Raw genomic sequence first — 18,978 nt, 5'->3', positions numbered from 1 at the left:
TGATTTGGCTGACAGATGCCTGTGTGTGAAATGGCCAGTGCTCCTTGCCCACACACCCCGCCTGATTCCTATCCTGAAATTTGCCCTGGCTCTGAGTGCTACTAGCATGGACAGTGTTCCTAGCACCCTGGCTCACAGAGCATGCAACACACACTGGCATTAGAATAATGTTGTCCATTTCCCCTGGCTCTATATCTTCCAAGAACAAAGGCTGCCTGTTCATGTTTTCCAAAATATCAACTTGAAGAAGTTTTTCTGACGTAGTATATTCCTTAGCCACCAGGGTGCTGTGCGTCATGGAACTTTGGTGCAGAATAGAAGTAGGTATCATTAATGGAATCAAAACTCTGCTCTGTACAAAATTAACTGTTATGTTGAGAAGGAGATGGACTGAGCAGAACACTGACTACAGCTGATGGGGTCACTGTCAGAGACTATATCATCCTGCTCTGATTGAGATGAGCAATGGGACATGTACTCCATTCCGCCTCCCCCCTGCTAATCTGTTTGCCAGAGTTTGCAAAAGAGGCCAAATATGATTTCCGTTTAGTACCACTACTGCCAGCATCGTTGCTGCCAGCACTACCGATGGTATTAGAGCTGCTGCTGGTGACAACTCCATTGTTATCCATGATATTAGTTTTGTTTTAATTGCCCTACCACATCAGTAGACTGCACCATATTTGAGTTATGCATATATTTTCGACAAAACTATAACATTTAATTTGACAAGCTTTATATAAACTTTGTTAATGTAAATAATTTTATGCTCAAACAGACAAAAGTATTCTAGGAGTGATACCTTTATTAACTAACCAGAAAAATTATATTTGCAAGCTTTCAGAGCAGAGAGGCTCCTTCATCATGTAGGTCTGAAGGAACCTCTGTGTTCTGAAACCTTGCAAATATAATTTTCTGGTTAGACAGTAAAGGTATCATTCCGAAAAATACTTTTTTTTTGGTAAACTGTGTTACCAAACTTAATGTCATGGTTGCACTGTTTGTGGAAGCCTGGCAGCTGATAATAGACAGTCTTAGCGCTAGCCACTCTGTTTACAAAATCCAAGGGGCTTGCCATGGCCTTCACCATTAAACCAGTGTACTGGGATTTGGACAGAGACCCCTGGGCTGGAGCCATAGAGTTAGTTGCCTTGACACCCTGTGGAACAAGTTGGAGGCAAGAAGCATCAGGCTGGGTCAATGCCAAAAGACAAAATCAGTAAGCAAGAGGGTGGTCCAAATACAAGCTGAGATCAGAACACAGGATAACTCAGGAAAACACAACAAAAGCAAGGAATAGGGTATAGACCACATAAGCCCAACTTATTGACTGGCTGTGGAAGTCAGAGCTTCAGGGGTTTGAATAGCTGATAGCTCCGCCATGGGGTCCCAGGAAGGCGTAGGAAAAATTCAACAGAATTAACCCTATAGCTCCTGATTTAGTGGCACCAAATGTTCTAGGAACACAACAGGACTGTCACTGTCATGCATCACCAACAATAAAGGCACTGTTCTACCCAACGGCTGTAGCGGAATCAGAAGGTACAGTAACTGACACAGATTTTACAGATTAAAATCACCCTTGACAAGAAAGCTTTACCTTAAATAAAGAGGTCACAATATATATATACGTAAGTACATGCATGGAAAGCAATTTGCAACATCCAGCAGTATTGCGGTCACACCTACAATTGTTAAATGTAACCAGTCAAACAATTGCAAAACCTTAAACTATGATAGGTTTTGTTTTTTTTTCCACTCAAATTCGATGCTCTTCGGATTGATCTGTTCATCTCTAGTTAAAGGGGTTGTCTGGTCCAAATAGATAATTCTGCAGTCACTCTATTTGACTGCAGACTTATTAATTTCCCCAGCGCATGCACTGTGTGTAACGAACACATACCCTCCGATCCCGGCTCAGAAACCTGCGAATCCCCACAGTGCACAGTGAATGCACTGTGGGGATTCATAAGTCTGCAGTCACACAGAGTGTCTGTAGACATGTTTTAAAGGGGTTGTCAGTTCCAAATGGATATCTGGTGGATGTGCCATAAATATCTAAGATTGAAATACTTTTTTAAGACCTGGATCCTTTTCTATGCTATTAATTTATAGTAACAATTTTGGCATAAACTAACAGTGGGGATCGGAATTTGTCCTGAAGTGTCTGAAGTTTAACCATTGTTAACATATATGTTGACATATTAGACATAAATTCTATATTTCTTTGAGGCATCATTATGCTGGTATTTCAGACATAAATTTGTTCTTTCACTGTTCACAGGGGTTTATAGGTGCATTTTATTCAAGTTCTAAATAAATATACAGTATGTTTGATATATGTACACAAGTCGGTTTACTCCTCCCTTTGATGTAAATCTTTTACGTGTTCTATTAATAAACTAACATAAAGATTCATAAAGAGAACAGTTTCCAGATACACAGAAATTACATTTATTCCCAATCTATCTCCATTTATGTTTCTCATGCAGATAAGTAGACTATATTATATCTATATTATATTTCACTGGTCATTAATTTGATATTACAGCACCGTTAAATAATAAGACTTTGATCAGATATATTCCCAAGCAGATAAATTACTGACTGGTATGATCTACAGGGTAGGCCATGTATATGGATACACCTAAATACAGGGAATGGTTGTGATATCAACTTCCTGTTTGTGGCACATTAGTATATGGGAGGGGGAAAACTTTTCAAGATGGGTGGTGACCATGGCAGCCATTTTGAAGTCGGCCATTTTGGATCCAACTTTATTTTTTCCAAATGGAAGAGGGCCATGTGACACATCAAACTTATTGAATATTTCACAAGAAAAACAATGGTGTGCTTGGTTTTAATGTAACTTTATTGTTTCATGAGTTATTTACAAGTTTCTATTTGTTTACAGTCAGTCACATGTCGCAGAGTTTAACACGTGAGGAGAGGATAGAAATTGTGTTGATGTCTGGTGAATGCAGTTCCCGGGTCATTGCAGCAGATTTCGATGCAAGACACCCTACGCAAGAAAACTGTTACCATTCCCATTTTATTTAGGTGTATCCATATAAATGGCCCACCCAAAAAAGTTTGCCTCATCACTGAATATACAGTAATGTTCTGTGTAAACTGAGGGTCCTGTTCCAATTTTTGTTTTGCCCATTCTGCAAATTCAGCACGCCGATCTGGCATCAGTTGAACATTTCTTTGGCGGATATTAGCTACTTACAAGTGGCACCCTTACAAAATCCAGCTGCTGCAGCATCTCAAACAGGATGACCCACATTGGCACGCTGAATAGTTATGAAATAGTATACTCGTTGCTCAGGTTTTCCCCCTGAGCATGCTTGGGTGGTCTCCAAGTATTTGTGAGTGCTAGAAGATTTAGTTTTTGTAGACACAGCTGCATGATGTACAGCTGTTAGCAAGCCTGAGTACATGTGGGGGTTGCCTGGTTGCTAGGGAATCCCCACATGTATTCAGCATGTCTAGCAGCCACAAATTATGCAGCTGTGTCAACCAAAATTAAATCGCCGAGCACTCATAAATACTCGGAGACCACCCAAGCGTGCTCGGAAAACCAGAGCAACGAGTATACTCGCTCATCACTAGTCACCACCCATCTTGAAAAGTTTTCCCCCTCCCATATACTAATGTCTAGCAAACAGGAAGTTGATATCACCAACCATTCCCATTTTACTTAGGTGTATCCATATACATGGCCCACCCTGCAGATATCAAGATCAAATGAAAATTAAATCCTGTATAATGGTGGTCATATGTCCCAATTACCAAGAAAAAACTTATAAATGGTTGTTAAAAAAAAACATGTAGATGGAAAGAAGAAGATCTTGTGAGGAACAGAGATTATGACTTGTGATTAGGTTGTGGGGAAGAGGTATGGATGGCCTGAAAGTCATTATTAGAGATACAGAAGTAGTGAGGGAAGACGTGGATTGATCGGGAAGAAGAGTAGAGGATGGATTGAAGGTGCAAAATGGTGTTCAATAGAAGGCCACAGAGAAGCATGTAACAGTATTCTAAGCCCAGTTGATGAGGGCATCTACTAACATTTATGTTGCTTCAAGATTGAGGAAAGGGCAGCAAAAAGTGTTAAAGGCCTGGAGATGACAGGAAGTGTAAAAGGCTTTGATGTGTGGATTGAAGGGCAGAGCAGAGTTAAAGGTATAGTGGTACTGGAAGCCATGGCACTTGAAGCTGCTCCAGGCTGAAAGCATGGATGAACAAAAGTGAGAGCCCACGAGAGAGCCTTGAGAACTTCAAATGAGAGAGGGTGGGATGAGATGGTGTATGGATAGTATACACTAAGGCCCCTATCCATCAAAGCAATTATGCTCAAAATGTGGCAATTGCTTTGAAAAATTGCAATTTTTTGGCAAAATAGAGTTGCAAAATACTTTTCACTCAGGTTTCACCCAGCTCTGCCAAGATGGGCAGAAATAGGACCAACTGGGGATGAATCTAGGGCAGAACAGGGGTGTCACATCACAGCCCATTTCATTCATGACAAGCTGTGGCATATTTTATACCAAAAATATTACTCCAGCTCAAGATTGGAGTAAAACTTGTGATGAGGCGCACTCCACTATGTAGACATGCCTTGTTCATAAGAGGAATGCACCTAAATCAGGAGCATCTGAGCGTCAATATGTCCTTTCATAAAAATCGTCAAGAACAACGCTGGTCTTGATGAATCGGGGTCTAAATGTTTGATTGGTAATACATGTTTTTAAATTTGGGGTCAGGGTCTAATTGATTGGTAATAAATGTTTTTAAATTTGGGGTCGGGGTCTAATTGTTTGATTGGTAATAAATGTTTTTAAATTTGGGGTGGTAAATGGGAATTGTCTACTGGTATTATTATGCCTCCAAATTGAACTTAATAATCAGTCACACAATTATCTCTCATAGGACATATATAAATCATTAATTACTTCATGTTCACAATTTACCTGCAAAATACAAGTGTGAATTTTCCATGTCAGATCCTCGCTCATTTACAGCTGTACACTGATACATGCCCATGTCTTCTCTGCTAGGTCTATGGATGTGCAGCATTCCACGGCTTTCTAGGGTAATCCTAAGGGTAAATATCGGCATGTTAGTTATTCGTAGTCTAACAAGGTTACTGTTATTCCCTTCTTCTTAGATGCCTATATTTATATTGCAGTCATAAAAACAAGGAACTTTACAATTCACATATTATTAAAAAGTCCTCGTTCTCCAGCTAACTCTGTTTTATTTTATTGATAATTACTCATTGCCAAGGAGATCGGCCACCACCACTGTCTAACAGCAGTATCCAAACATGTGCAGTGTTTACAAGCTCTCTCCTAGTGAGTAGGTTGAGGCCGGTGTTCATTGAGTGCTTGCCCTCCAATAACGGATAAACCAGGATGCACGCAGCACTATTTTTACCATTAAAATATTGGTCAACCTGACAGAAACCTTTGGACTCTATTTATATCTGTCAGGTGACAAATACCTTACTTACATAAGTTCCATTTTTTCTGTTCTTATAATGGAACAGAAAAACTTAACTCTGAACCCTACTGTGAACCAAACCTTTGTCATGATGAAAGCTTGACCCTCCCCTGACTATCATTCCAGGAAATTGCTTCTGTTGTTTAAAGCGTAAAGGTTGGATTACATTATAGGATTGCAGAAAACATGAAAATAAGCAACTTTGTAATAAATCTTATCAGGAAAATTTGTTTATTTTTCTGCTAAAATTGATCGGTGATTATCAAAATATTTAGAATTGAGATTCCTCAATGGTTGATACCTTTTAATGGCTAACTGAAAAGATGGTAACAAATTGCAAGCTTTCGAGACTACACAGGTCTGTTCATCATAGACCGGCCGTAAAGCACGCTGTGCAGCGGTGACGTCACCGCTGTGCTTTCCGCCCGACGCTCAGTCAGTGCGGGAAGCTGAAGGCAAGGGGCGTGACTAGACATCGGGAATGTAAGTATGTAGTGTTTGTTTTTTTACATTTACAACGGTAACCAGGGTAAACATCGGGTTACTAAGCGTGGCCCTGCGCTTAGTAACCCGATGTTTACCCAGGGACCGGCATCGTTGTTTGCTGGAAAGCTGTCTGTGTGACAGCTCTCCAGCGACCAAACAGCGACGCTGCAGCGATCGACATCGTTGTCTGTATCCCTGCAGCGTCACTTAGTGTGACGGTACCTTTATTTCCATAATATATTGGAACAGTTCTTTGATAAGGATTGTGAATGTTTTATTGTCCTCTGATTGGTGTCTGGTTCTATCTTATGGTGACTCCCACATGGTCTGAGAGCAAATTCCTTATTTGCTGTAAAAAGTCCATGCGAAACATTCATTCCTGCACTGAGCGTGTCAAAGGTCATCATCAGCTTACATTCCCAGATCCTTCTGTCTCACTGAGATTTGAAGTTACCTTTTAATACAAGTATTTTCATGTCCATAATGCTATGATCAGGGAGACAAAAATGTATTGCCACAGGTAGATCCAAAGACATACTGATAGGGAATTTAGATTGTGAGCCCCATTGGGGACAGCGATGATAATGTGTGCAAAATGTAAAGCGCTGCGGAATATGTTAGCGCTATATAAAAATAAAGATTATTATTATTAGATCCATTATTTTTTCTCTTATTGCATGGTGATGAGAGTTCATCCTTGTTCACAGTTTCTGCCCTGTCTCCCCTACATATAGACCCCCAGTTGGACATTTAGCACAAATAATTAGGTACACCAAATTAGAAGTGATGCAGCTGAAAGTACCTGGTATCTTGTGATCCTGATGTGAATTGGGGATCTTTATCTTGTCCGTGGTCATTATAAATGGACAGGTTTTACACTTTTTCTGGTTGCAAGGAATGGTTCCTGCAGCTGTTGGAGAGGACAGGGAGCTTCTGACAATGATGCTTCTTAGATTTGGGGGCTGCCTAAAACACAGTAGTGGGGGGTCTGGAAAAAATGGATTGTAAGGGGATAACACTACTGTGTTTTAGGCAGCTCCCAAATTTAAAAAGCAACATTGCCAGAAGCTCACATACAGTGAATATGTGATTCTTCAGAATTTGTATTAGTCTATGCCTGATTAAGAGACCTGAGTAGTCTCGAAAGCTTGCAATTTGTTACCATCTTTTCAGTTAGCCATTAAAAGGTATCAACCACGGAGGACTCTTAATTCTAAATATTTTTCTATCCACTGGCTAACACGGAACCAAGATATTTATCTTTCCTGTATCGGTGATTATCAAAATTCTCAATTCTGAAGTAAAATCTGTATTCAGTGAAGACTTTCCCATTACGGAGACAGGAGATAGCGGCTGCTATGGATAAACTTCTATGTAGACGGGAGGAGGGAGGAGTGTCATGATCTGGTAATTCAGTACCACAATGGACATAGGAGTCAGAGCACATACAGTGACCTGACAATGATCCAAAAACATAGAACGAGCTCTGAGACGTGGAAACTCTGCTGACCGCAATCCCTAATCCTCTCAAACACAAGTAGAGGCAGCCGTGGATTGCGCCTAACGCTCCCTATGCAACTCAGCACAGCCTGAGAAACTAGCTAGCCTGAAGATAGAAAATAAGCCTACCTTGCCTCAGAGAAATACCCCAAAGGAAAAGGCAGCCCCCACATATAATGACTGTGAGTAAAGATGAAAAGACCAACGTAGAGATGAAATAGATTTAGCAAAGTGAGGCCCGACTTTCTGAACAGAGCGAGGATAGGAAAGGTAACTTTGCGGTCAACACAAAACCCTACAAACAACCACGCAAAGGGGGCAAAAAGACCCTCTGTACCGAACTAACGGCACGGAGGTACACCCTCTGCGTCCCAGAGCTTCCAGCAAGAACGAGAAAACAAATAAGCAAGCTGGACAGAAAAAAACAGCAAACAAAAAGCAAAAGCGGAACTTAGCTTTGCAGAGCAGCAGGCCACAGGAACGATCCAGGAGGAAACAGGTCCAATACTAGAACATTGACTGGAAGCCAGGATCAAAGCACTAGGTGGAGTTAAATAGAGCAGCACCTAACGACTTCACCACATCACCTGAGGAAGGAAACTCAGAAGCCGCAGTACCACTTTCCTCCACCAACGGAAGCTCACAGAGAGAATCAGCCGAAGCACCACTTGTGACCACAGGAGGGAGCTCTGCCACAGAATTCACAACAGAGGAGCTAGAGACAGAACTCCTCCCCTCATCCTCTCCCTCCTCCTATCTACATAGAATTGTATCAGTAACAGCCGCCATCTTTTATCTCAGTAATAGGAAAGTTTTCACTGAAAACTGATTTTACCTCAGAATTGAGAATTTTTATAATCACTAATCAATTTTGCAGAAAAAGAAACAAATTTCGCTAATAAGATTTATTACAAAGTTGCTTATTTTCAAGTGTACTATTGAGTTAAGAAACCAAAAGTAAAACGACGGTTACTCTTGAAATGATCACTTCCAATTATTAGTCTGACAGGATGACCACATTTCCAATGGGTACAGAGCGATTAGTAATAGACTGTATTATGTGCATATACTGACATTGTTCTCGGCGCGCGCTTGACTTGTTTACATTTACTTTAAACCATTATGCTCACTCGTCAGGTGATTGGCAGCCGGTGTGCACTGACAGATTATCATTGGCCAGGGTAAATGCACCCTACTGTCATGTCTGGACTATGCCCTTCATATTAGGACTACTGTATCAACTATAGGGTTGGTTTTACCAAAAAAATAGGAATATCAGGAGGACACTGGACACTGTAACCTGAGTCTGCAGTGTGAAATTATTGTCATTTATGTTCTCAGTGTTCTGGAATGGCTGGTACTAAGTCTTGTCTGAGAAGGGAAACCAGTCTATCCATTTACTGCCCCTAACTCTTTGTATATGAGGTGTAATATATCCCCACAGAGCCCTGTATGTCTGGGTTCAATACACTGCCAAAACCCAACAAATCTTAATCTTTTAATTCTGTGATTGAACAGTGAGAGCACAGAACACAGCCGTCAATCATCACACAGGGACTTTCTGAGGGATCTGTGCTGGCAGAAAATACATATTGTGTGTCATTTTAAAGCTACCATGTGGCACAATAAGAGAGAAATGAACAAAATCTCCAGTGTGTCACTAATACAGAAATGTGTATATAATGCCAGCACTAAAAGCCTCAACAAGGCCTGTCTAATTTTTAAGATCCGTTTATGAAAATATTTGTTATAGAGTTTTTGGTATTCTGCATTTAATCACTCGGCTCAAGGGATACATAACAGGGAATTCTTCCAATCAAAGAGGCTGAAAAGGAGGATGAATATAATAAAAAGAAACATGCAAAAAGTACATCAGGAATCCTTCAGGGGCTCAGTACATTGGCTTAATGCTTATGATTAATTGCGGCCAAGCCTAAAGTTTGGGTTTGATTCTGGCTTATGTTTCTATTGTTTTCTTGCCCACATCTCAGTTTTATTTTTTAAAGCAACATTTACAAAACTCAACATGTAACAATCCTCCATTGTATGTCACAACCAGTATGGAAAATAGATAAGCAGGCAAAATAATAGAAACACTCCAGAAAATCCCAAACTATGACAAACTAAATAAGAGCAGAAACTGATAACTTTTGAGCTGGTGACAGGACCTTTTTAACAGCTTTTGTTCTGGGGTCCATGGTAGGACTTATATTTGTGTTGCTGCTGTGTTATTAGGTCATGTAGAAAGATACATTTAACATTGCAGCTAAGCGAGAATGCTTTCAGAAATGGAAGTGTTAATAACTTATTTTTATCAAATAAAATGCAAAGTGAATGTTCAAAAAGATGAAATCTAAATTAAACTAATATTTAGTGTAGCCACACTTTTCCTTCAATAATAGTTTTTGAAGGAACTTGGTAGTGAGGATGTTCCAAAAATCTTGGAGAACCAACCCCAACCAATCTTCTGTCGATGTAGGCTTGTGCAAATTCTTCTGTTTAGTGATGAACCGTTTTTTTCGTACTATAAGACGCATGTTTTTCCTCCCAAAATGTAGAGGAAAATAGGGAGTGCGTCTTAGCGTCCCGAAGTATGGGCTCTGGCTGTGGTGGGGAGGTGGCGGACCAGTTTCGGTGGAGCATCGGGTCACAGGAGGCTGGAGCCGGCGTCTCCGGCTAACTCCTGTGCCCGCTGCTAAAGAGAAATGAATATGCACTGCATTCCACGCCCATGGGCGTGGAGGACAATGCATATTCATTTTTCTGGCATCCCTGGTATTCTGAATATTCATTTCTCTTAAGTATTGGCACACGTGACCGCCGACCCCAGCAGGAAGCAGGCGGCTAACACTGCGCGCTACTGAAGAGGAATGGATACTCACCGCTCTCTGCAAAGCACGGTCCCAGTGAGTATTCTGGTAGCTGTGCTCGCTCTGCTTGTGAGCAGCGCATGATGTCCCTGCCATGCGCTGCTTACAAGCATTAAAGGGACACTGTCACCTGTATTTGGAGGGAACAATCTTCAGCCATGGAGGCGGGGTTTTTGGGTGTTTGATTCACCCTTTCCTTACCCGTTGGCTGCATGCTGGCTGCAATATTGGATTGAAGTTCATTCTCTGTCCTCCATAGTACATGCCTGCGCAAGGCAAGATTGCCTTGTGCAGGCGTGTACTACGGAGGACAGAGAATGAACTTCAATCCAATATTGCAGCCAGCATGCAGCCAGCGGGTAAGGAAAGGGTGAATCAAACACCCAAAAACCCCGCCTCCATGGCTGAAGATTGTTCCCTCCAAATTCAGGTGACAGTGTCCCTTTAAGCAGCTGCTGGCACCGGAGCAGGACACTGCGAGGGAGCGTCGTGTAGGTGAGTGTAATGTTTTTTTGCTCTTTTTTAGTCTTTCCTGATGGGACATGCATACCAGGAATGAGATGGGGCCAATTATAAAATTCAAATGATGGGACCAAACAAACCAGGAAGATGATGGGGCCAATTATGAAAGAAAAAGGATGGGGCCAATCAAACCACGAACATGATGGGGCCAATTATAAAAGTAAATGGATGGGGCCAATCATACCAGGACCGGGATGGGGCCAATTATAAAAGAAAAAGGATGGGACCAGTCAGACCAGGACTGTGATGGGGACAATCATACCAGGACTGGGATGGGGTCGTGCATAGCAGGACCGAGATGGTGCCAATCATACCAGGATTAGGATGGGGTCAATCATATCAGGATAAGGATGAGGCCATGCTCACCAGTATAGGGATGAGGGAGCCATGCATACCAGGCTAGGGGATATTACAGTACAGAACTGACCATTTTTTTGCTTACATTTTATTTTCCTAATTTCCTCCTCTAAAACCTAGGCGCGTCTTATGGTCTTAGGCCATGTTCACACGATCCTTTTTTTCATGCGGAATTGCCGCGATTTTCCCGCTGCGGGTCCGCAGCTGTTTTCCATGCAGGGTACATTACATTGTACCCTATGGAAAACAGGAACTGCTGTGCCCACAATGCGGAAAATCAAAAAAAAAAACGCGCTGAATAGCTGTGGGAAAAAAGAAGTACCATGTCACTTCTTTTTTCGGAGCCGCAGCGGTTCTGCACCCATTGACCTCCATTGTGAGGTCAAACCCGCAGTAAAACCCGCAGATGAAAAAAATATCTGCGGGTTTTACTGCGGTTTGTGGTGCCGAACCGCTGCAGCAGGAAGTGCGGGGAAGCGGGCGGAAGTGCGTGGGCGGAGTGTGGCTGCCCCCCCGTGCTCCGATCCCGCCCCCCCGTGCTCCAATCCCACCGCCCCGTGCTCCGATGCCCCCCCGTGCCCTAATCTCCCCCCCTTATACTTACCCGGCGTCCCGGTGTCCGTCCGGCTGTCTTCTCCCTGGGCGCCGCCATCTTGCAAAATGGCGGGCGCATGCGCAGTGCGCCCGCCGAATCTGCCGGCCGGCAGATTCGTTCCAAAGTGCATTTTGATCACTGAGATAGGTTATATCTCAGTGATCAAAATAAAAAAAAATAGTAAATGACACCCCCCCCCCCTTTGTCACCCCCATAGGTAGGGACAATAAAAAAAATTAAGAATTTTTTTTTTCCACTAAGGTTAGAATAGGGTTAGGGGTAGGGTTAGGGGTAGGGTTAGGGTTAGGGTTAGGGTTAGGGTTAGGGGTAGGGTTAGGGGTAGGGTTAGGGGTAGGGTTAGGGGTAGGGTTAGGGTTAGGGGTAGGGGTAGGGTTAGGGTTAGGGGTAGGGTTAGGGTATTTTCAGCCATTTTAACCCTAAAAAACTTCCTAGAAAACACACAGACTCTGCATAGAAAACTGCATAAAAAAAAGGATCAAAAAAAGGATAAAAAAGGATCAAAAAACGCATCAAAAAAGGACAAAAAAAGGACCAAAAAAAAGGACCTGCGTTTTCTGCCAAGAGCTGCAGTTTTTTAAAAAACAGTCCTGAAAAAAAAAGGATGGAAATCAGGAACGTGTGAACATACCCTTATAGTCCGAAAAATATGGTAATCACAGACAGACTTGAGATCAGGACTCTGTGAGGGCCTTGTTATCATCCCTTCCAGGACGTCTTTTCGGGTGTTTGATTCACCCTTTCCTTACCCGCTGGCTGCATGCTGGCTGCAATATTGGGTTGAAGTTCATGCTGTGTCCTCCGTAGTACACACCTGAGAAAGGCAATCTTGCCTTGCGCAGGCATGTACTATGGAGGACAGAGAATGAACTTCAATCCAATATTTCGCCCAGCATGCAGCCAGCGGGTAAGGAAAGGGTGAATCAAACACCCAAAATCCCCGCCCATATGACCGCAAACCTGTCCCGCCAAATTCAGGTGGCAGGTTCCCTTTAATGGCATTGACTGTATGTTTAGGGGTGTCCTGTTGCAGAATAAATTTGGAACCAATCATACACCTCCCTGATGCCAACGGTGCTCAAGACGGCTTCCTCCGGACCCGCGCCACCAATACGTTTGCCAAAAGCAACTTCCCCCAGAGTGTGATGCACGGCGCATACGCCAAGTTTAAATACCAAATGACAAATAGCTTTGAGGACTTATATTTAAAGGAGACAGAACAAACAGTTACAGCCCCCGAGGAAGCCAACGCAAAATGCATGTTGGGGCTGATGGCATAGCTGGTCTACACATGTAAAATATGTGTAAGATGACTCTTTTTAAACTTGTCCAATATGATCCTTAACAGTCTATTTCACTCATAATTTGTATATCCTTATCTATACCACAATGAGTGAGTATGTTGCCTGATTTCGTATAGTGGGTGGTGACCCTCAAGACTGGGCATTTTCCCTTGCGCCAGGAGATCCTGCATTGCGTGATGTAGATGCGTTTTTTCTGGCGCTTGGATTGCTTTATGATGAACCAAATTCAGTGGATCAGGCAGAGAAAATCTTGCTGGCTTTGTGTCAGGGTCAGGATAAAGCGGAGGTGTATTGTCAGAAGTTTAGAACGTGGTCTGTGCTTACTCAGTGGAATGAGTGTGCCCTGGCGGCAATTTTCAGAAAGGGTCTTTCTGAAGCCCTTAAGGATGTCATGGTGGGATTTCCCACACCTGCTGGTCTGAATGAGTCTATGTCCTTGGCCATTCAGATCGATCGGCGCTTGCGTGAGCGCAAAGCTGTGCACCATTTGGCGGTGTTCTCTGAGCATAGGCCTGAGCCTATGCAATGTGATAGGACTTTGACCAGAGCTGAACGGCAAGAACACTGATGTCGGAATGGGCTGTGTTGTGAGTTCTGTTTTTGGGCTCCCTCTGGTGGTTACTGATGGTACTGGGTGATTTGTGTTCTGCTGTCTCTGGTGTCCACCTGTTTTATTAGGATTTGGGAGTTTCCTATTTAACCGGGCTTTCTTGTCATTTCCCCGCCGGCTTTCAAGGTTATCAGAGTGTTTTGTTACCTCAGCTTCTGGCTTCAGTTATCTTCTCGACAAGCTAAGTTTTGATTTTCTTGTTCCACGTTTTGCTTTATTTTTGTCTTGTCCAGCTTGCATATAATTTTCTCTTGCTGCTGGTTGCTTTAGTGGGCTGTAATTGCTCCTCATGTTCCATGAGTTGGAACATGAGTTCAAGTAATTACAGGATGGTTTTTTGAAGGTTTTTTTGCTGACCGCGCAGTTTACTTTTGTATCCTCTGCTATCTAGTTTTAGCGGGCCTCATTTTGCTGAATCTGTTTTCATACTGTGTATGTGCCTTCCTCTCATTTCACCGTCATTATATGTGGGGGGCTGCTATTTCTGTGGGGTATTTCTCTGGAGGCAAGAGAGGTCTGTGATTCTTCTAATAGGGGAAGTTAGATCTTCGGCTGGTGCGAGACGTCTAGGATCAACGTAGGCACGTTCCCCGGCTATTGTTATTTGTGTGTTCAGGTTTAGGGTCGCGGTCAGCTCAGGTTCCATCACCCTAGAGCTCGTTGGTGCTTGTCCTTTTGTGATTCCCTGCCATTGGAATCATGACAGGGCTGTGTTTTTACTGTGGTGATTCCACTCATGCTATCTCCGATTGTCCTAAGCGCACTAAGCGGTTCGCTAGGTCTGCCACCATTGGTACGGTACAGTCTAAATTTCTTTTGTCCGTTACTCTGATTTGCTCTTTGTCGTCCTATTCTGTTATGGCATTTGTGGATTCAGGCGCTGCCCTGAATTTGATGGACTTGGAGTTTGCCAGGTGCTGTGGTTTTTTCTTGGAGCCCTTGCAGCATCCTATTCCATTGAGAGGAATTGATGCTACGCCTTTGGCCAAGAATAAGCCTCAGTACTGGACTCAATTGACCATGTGCATGGCTCCTGCACATCAGGAGGATATTCGCTTTTTGGTGTTGCATAATCTGCATGATGTGGTCGTTTTGGGGTTGCCATGGCTACAGGTCCATAATCCAGTATTGGATTGGAAATCTATGTCTGTGTCCGGCTGGGGTTGTCAGGGGGTACATGGTGATGTTCCTTTGCTGTCAATTTCGCCTTCCACTCCTTCTGAGGTCCCTGAGTTTTTGTCAGATTACCGGGATGTATTTGATGAGCCCAAATCCAGTGCCCTACCTCCTCATAGGGATTGCAATTGTGCTATTAATTTGATTCCTGGTAGTAAGTTTCCTAAGGGCCGACTGTTTAATTTATCTGTGCCAGAGCACGCCGCTATTCGGAGTTATATAAAGGAATCCTTGGACAAAGGTCATATTCGCCCGTCGTCATCACCGTTGGGAGCAGGGTTCTTTTTTGTGGCCAAGAAGGATGGTTCTTTGAGACATTGTATTGATTACCGCCTTCTTAATAAGATCACAGTCAAATTTCAGTACCCTTTGCCGCTGCTGTCTGATTTGTTTGCTTGGATTAAGGGGGCAAGTTGGTTCACCAAGATAGATCTTCGAGGGGCGTATAATCTTGTGCGAATTAAACAGGGCGATGAATGGAAAACAGCATTTAAAACGCCCGAGGGCCATTTTGAGTACCTGGTTATGCCATTCGGGCTTTCTAATGCTCCATCTGTGTTTCAGTCCTTTATGCATGACATCTTCCGAAAGTACCTGGATAGATTCATGATTGTATATTTGGATGATATTTTGGTCTTTTCGGATGATTGGAAGTCTCATGTGAAGCAGGTCAGAATGGTGTTCCAGGTCCTTCGTGCGAATTCCTTGTTTGTGAAGGGGTCAAAATATCTCTTTGGAGTTCAGAAGGTTTCATTTTTGGGTTTCATTTTTTCCCCTTCCACTATCGAGATGGACCCTGTTAAAGTTCAGGCCATTTATGATTGGACTCAGCCGACATCTGTGAAGAGCCTGCAGAAGTTCCTGGGCTTTGCTAATTTTTACCGTCGCTTCATCGCTAATTTTTCTAGTGTTGCTAAACCGTTGACTGATTTGACCAAGAAAGGTGCTGATGTGGTCAATTGGTCCTCTGCGGCTGTAGAGGCTTTTCAGGAGTTGAAGCGTCGTTTTTCTTCTGCCCCTGTGTTGTGCCAGCCAGATGTTTCGCTCCCGTTTCAGGTCGAGGTTGATGCTTCTGAGATTGGAGCAGGGGCTGTTTTGTCGCAAAGAAGTTCTGATGGCTCGGTGATGAAACCATGTGCCTTCTTTTCTAGAAAATTCTCGCCTGCTGAGCGCAATTATGATGTTGGCAATCGAGAGTTGTTGGCCATGAAGTGGGCATTCGAGGAGTGGCGACATTGGCTCGAAGGAGCCAAGCATCGCGTGGTGTTCTTGATGGATCACAAGAATTTGACTTATCTCGAGTCTGCCAAACGGTTGAATCCTAGACAGGCTTGATGGTCGCTGTTTTTCTCCCGTTTTGATTTTGTGGTTTCGTACCTTCCGGGCTCTAAGGATGTGAAGGCTGATGCCCTGTCAAGGAGTTTTGTGCCTGACTCTCCGGGTGTTCCTGAGCCGGCGGGTATTCTCAAAGAGGGGGTAATTTTGTCTGCCATCTCCCCTGATTTGCGGCGGGTGCTGCAGAAGTTTCAGGCTGATAGACCTGACCGTTGTCCAGCGGAGAAACTGTTTGTCCCTGATAGATGGACTAGTAGAGTTATCTCTGAGGTTCATTGTTCGGTGTTGGCTGGTCATCCTGGAATCTTTGGTACCAGAGATTTGGTGGCTAGATCCTTTTGGTGGCCTTCTTTGTCATGGGATGTGCGTTCTTTTGTGCAGTCCTGTGGGACTTGTGCTCGGGCTAAGCCCTGCTGTTCTTGTGCCAGTGGGTTGCTTTTGCCCTTGCCGGTCCCGAAGAGGCCCTGGACGCATATTTCCATGGATTTTATTTCTGATCTCCCTGTTTCTCAAAGGATGTCGAACATTTGGGTGGTTTGTGATCGCTTCTCTAAGATGGTCCATTTGGTACCCTTGTCTAAATTGCCTTCCTCCTCTGATTTGGTGCCATTGTTTTTCCTAGGGTTGAGCGACCTTTGCTTTTATAGGATCGGGTCGGGTTTCACGAAACCCGACTTTTTCAAAAGTCGGGTCGAGTGAAATCGGCCGATCCTATAAAAAAGTCGGGGTCGGGGTCGGCCGAAACGCAAAACCCAATGCAGTGCATTGGGTTTCCATGGTTCCCAGGGTCTGAAGGAGCGGAAACTCTCCTTCAGGCCCTGCGATCCATATTTTAGTGTAAAATAAAGAATTAAAATAAAAAATATCGCAATACTTACCCTCTGACGCGCCCTGGTACTAACCGGCAGCCTTTCTTCCTTAGAATCAGCCTTCCAAGACCTTGCGGTGACGTCGCGGCTTCTGATTGGTCGCGCGGCGGTCACATGGGCGGCCGCGCAACCAATCACAAGCCGCGACGTCACCGCGACGTCACCGAAGGTCCTTCCTAAGAATCAGCGCTTCCAGGACCTTCGGTGACGTCGCGGTGACGTCGCGGCTTGTGATTGGTCGCGCGGCCACCCATGTGACCGCCGCGCGACCAATCAGAAGCCGCGACGTCACCGCAAGGTCTTGGAAGGCTGATTCTAAGGAAGAAAGGCTGCCGGTTAGTACCAGGGCGCGTCAGAGGGTAAGTATTGCGATATTTTTTATTTTAATTCTTTATTTTACACTTAAATCTGAATTCCGATACCAATTCCTGATATCTTAAACATATCGGGAATCGGTATCGGAATTCCGATTCCAGATTCAAAAGATCGCCGACTTCATGGCCGACCCCACACAGGGGTCGGGTCGGGTTTCATGAAACCCAACCTTGCCAAAAGTCGGCGACTTTTGAAATATTTCGACCCGTTTCGCTCAACCCTAGTTTTTCCAGCATGTGGTTCGTTTGCATGGCATTCCGGAGAACATCATCTCGGACAGAGGTTCCCAGTTTGTTTCGAGGTTTTGGCGGTCCTTTTGTGCTAAGATGGGCATTGATTTGTCTTTTTTTTCGGCTTTCCATCCTCAGACAAATGGCCAAACTGAACGAACTAATCAGACTTTGGAAACATATCTGAGATGCTTTGTTTCTGCTGATCAGGATGATTGGGTGTCCTTCTTGCCTTTGGCTGAGTTCGCCCTTAATAATCGGGCCAGCTCGGCTACTTTGGTTTCGCCTGTTTTCTGTAATTCTGGTTTCCATCCTCATTTCTCTTCAGGGTAGGTTGAGCCTTCGGACTGTCCTGGTGTGGATACTGTGGTGGACAGGTTGCAGCAGATTTGGACTCATGTCGTGGACAATTTGACATTGTCCCAGGAGAAGGCTCAATGTTTCGCTAACTGCCGGCGCTGTGTTGGTCTCCGACTTCGTGTTGGGGATTTGGTTTGGTTGTCATCTCGTTATGTTCCTATGAAGGTTTCCTCTCCTAAGTTTAAGCCTCGTTTCATTGGTCCGTATAAGATTTCTGAAGTTCTTAATCCTGTGTCATTTCGTTTGGCCCTTCCAGCTTCTTTTGCCATCCATAATGTGTTCCATAGTTCGTTTTTGCAGAGATACGTGGCGCCTATGGTTCCCTCTGTTGATCCTCCTGCCCCAGTGTTGGTCGAGGGGGAGTTGGAGTATGTGGTGGAGAAGATTTTGGATTCTCGTATTTCGAGTCGGAAACTCCAGTACCTGGTCAAGTGGAAGGGTTATGGTCAGGAAGATAATTCCTGGGTTTTTGCCTCTGATGTTCATGCTGCCGATCTAGTTCGTGCCTTTCATTTGGCTCATCCTGATCGGCCTGGGGGCTCTGGTGAGGGTTCGGTGACCCCTCCTCAAGAGGGGGGTACTGTTGTGAATTCTGTTATCGAACTCCCTCCTGTGGTCATGAATGGTACTTCGGCGAGTTCTGTCCATGGACTCCCTCTGGTGGCTGTGAGTGGAGCTGCTGCTTCTGAGGTTCCTTCCACAGGTGACGTAGTTCATTCTTTGGCTGGCTGCTCTATTTAACTCCACTCAGATCTTTACTCCATGCCAGCTGTCAATGTTCTTGTACTGGTTCAGTTCGCTCTTGGATCTTTCTGGTGACTTGTCTACTCCAGCAGAAGCTAAGTCCCTGCTAGTTAATTATT

The 18,978-nt window shown here is 44.0% G+C and overlaps 1 protein-coding gene across 1 annotated transcript in view; it reads right to left on the bottom strand.

The window, feature by feature from the left end:
- ADAMTSL3 (ADAMTS like 3) overlaps positions 1–18,978 on the bottom strand; it is an 810,189-nt gene that overhangs the window by 117,462 nt on the left and 673,749 nt on the right. Inside the window, exon 22 of the mRNA XM_069766101.1 lies at positions 4,977–5,104. Coding sequence (XP_069622202.1) covers positions 4,977–5,104 — 128 coding nt within the window. The remainder of the gene's footprint in view (positions 1–4,976; positions 5,105–18,978) is intronic.

The sequence above is a fragment of the Ranitomeya imitator genome, chromosome 4, assembly GCF_032444005.1.
Source record: "Ranitomeya imitator isolate aRanImi1 chromosome 4, aRanImi1.pri, whole genome shotgun sequence".
NCBI classification, from domain to species: Eukaryota; Metazoa; Chordata; class Amphibia; order Anura; family Dendrobatidae; genus Ranitomeya; species Ranitomeya imitator.
The sequence above is the reverse complement of the archived record's forward strand: the minus strand, read 5'-3'. Positions and strand labels throughout refer to the sequence as shown.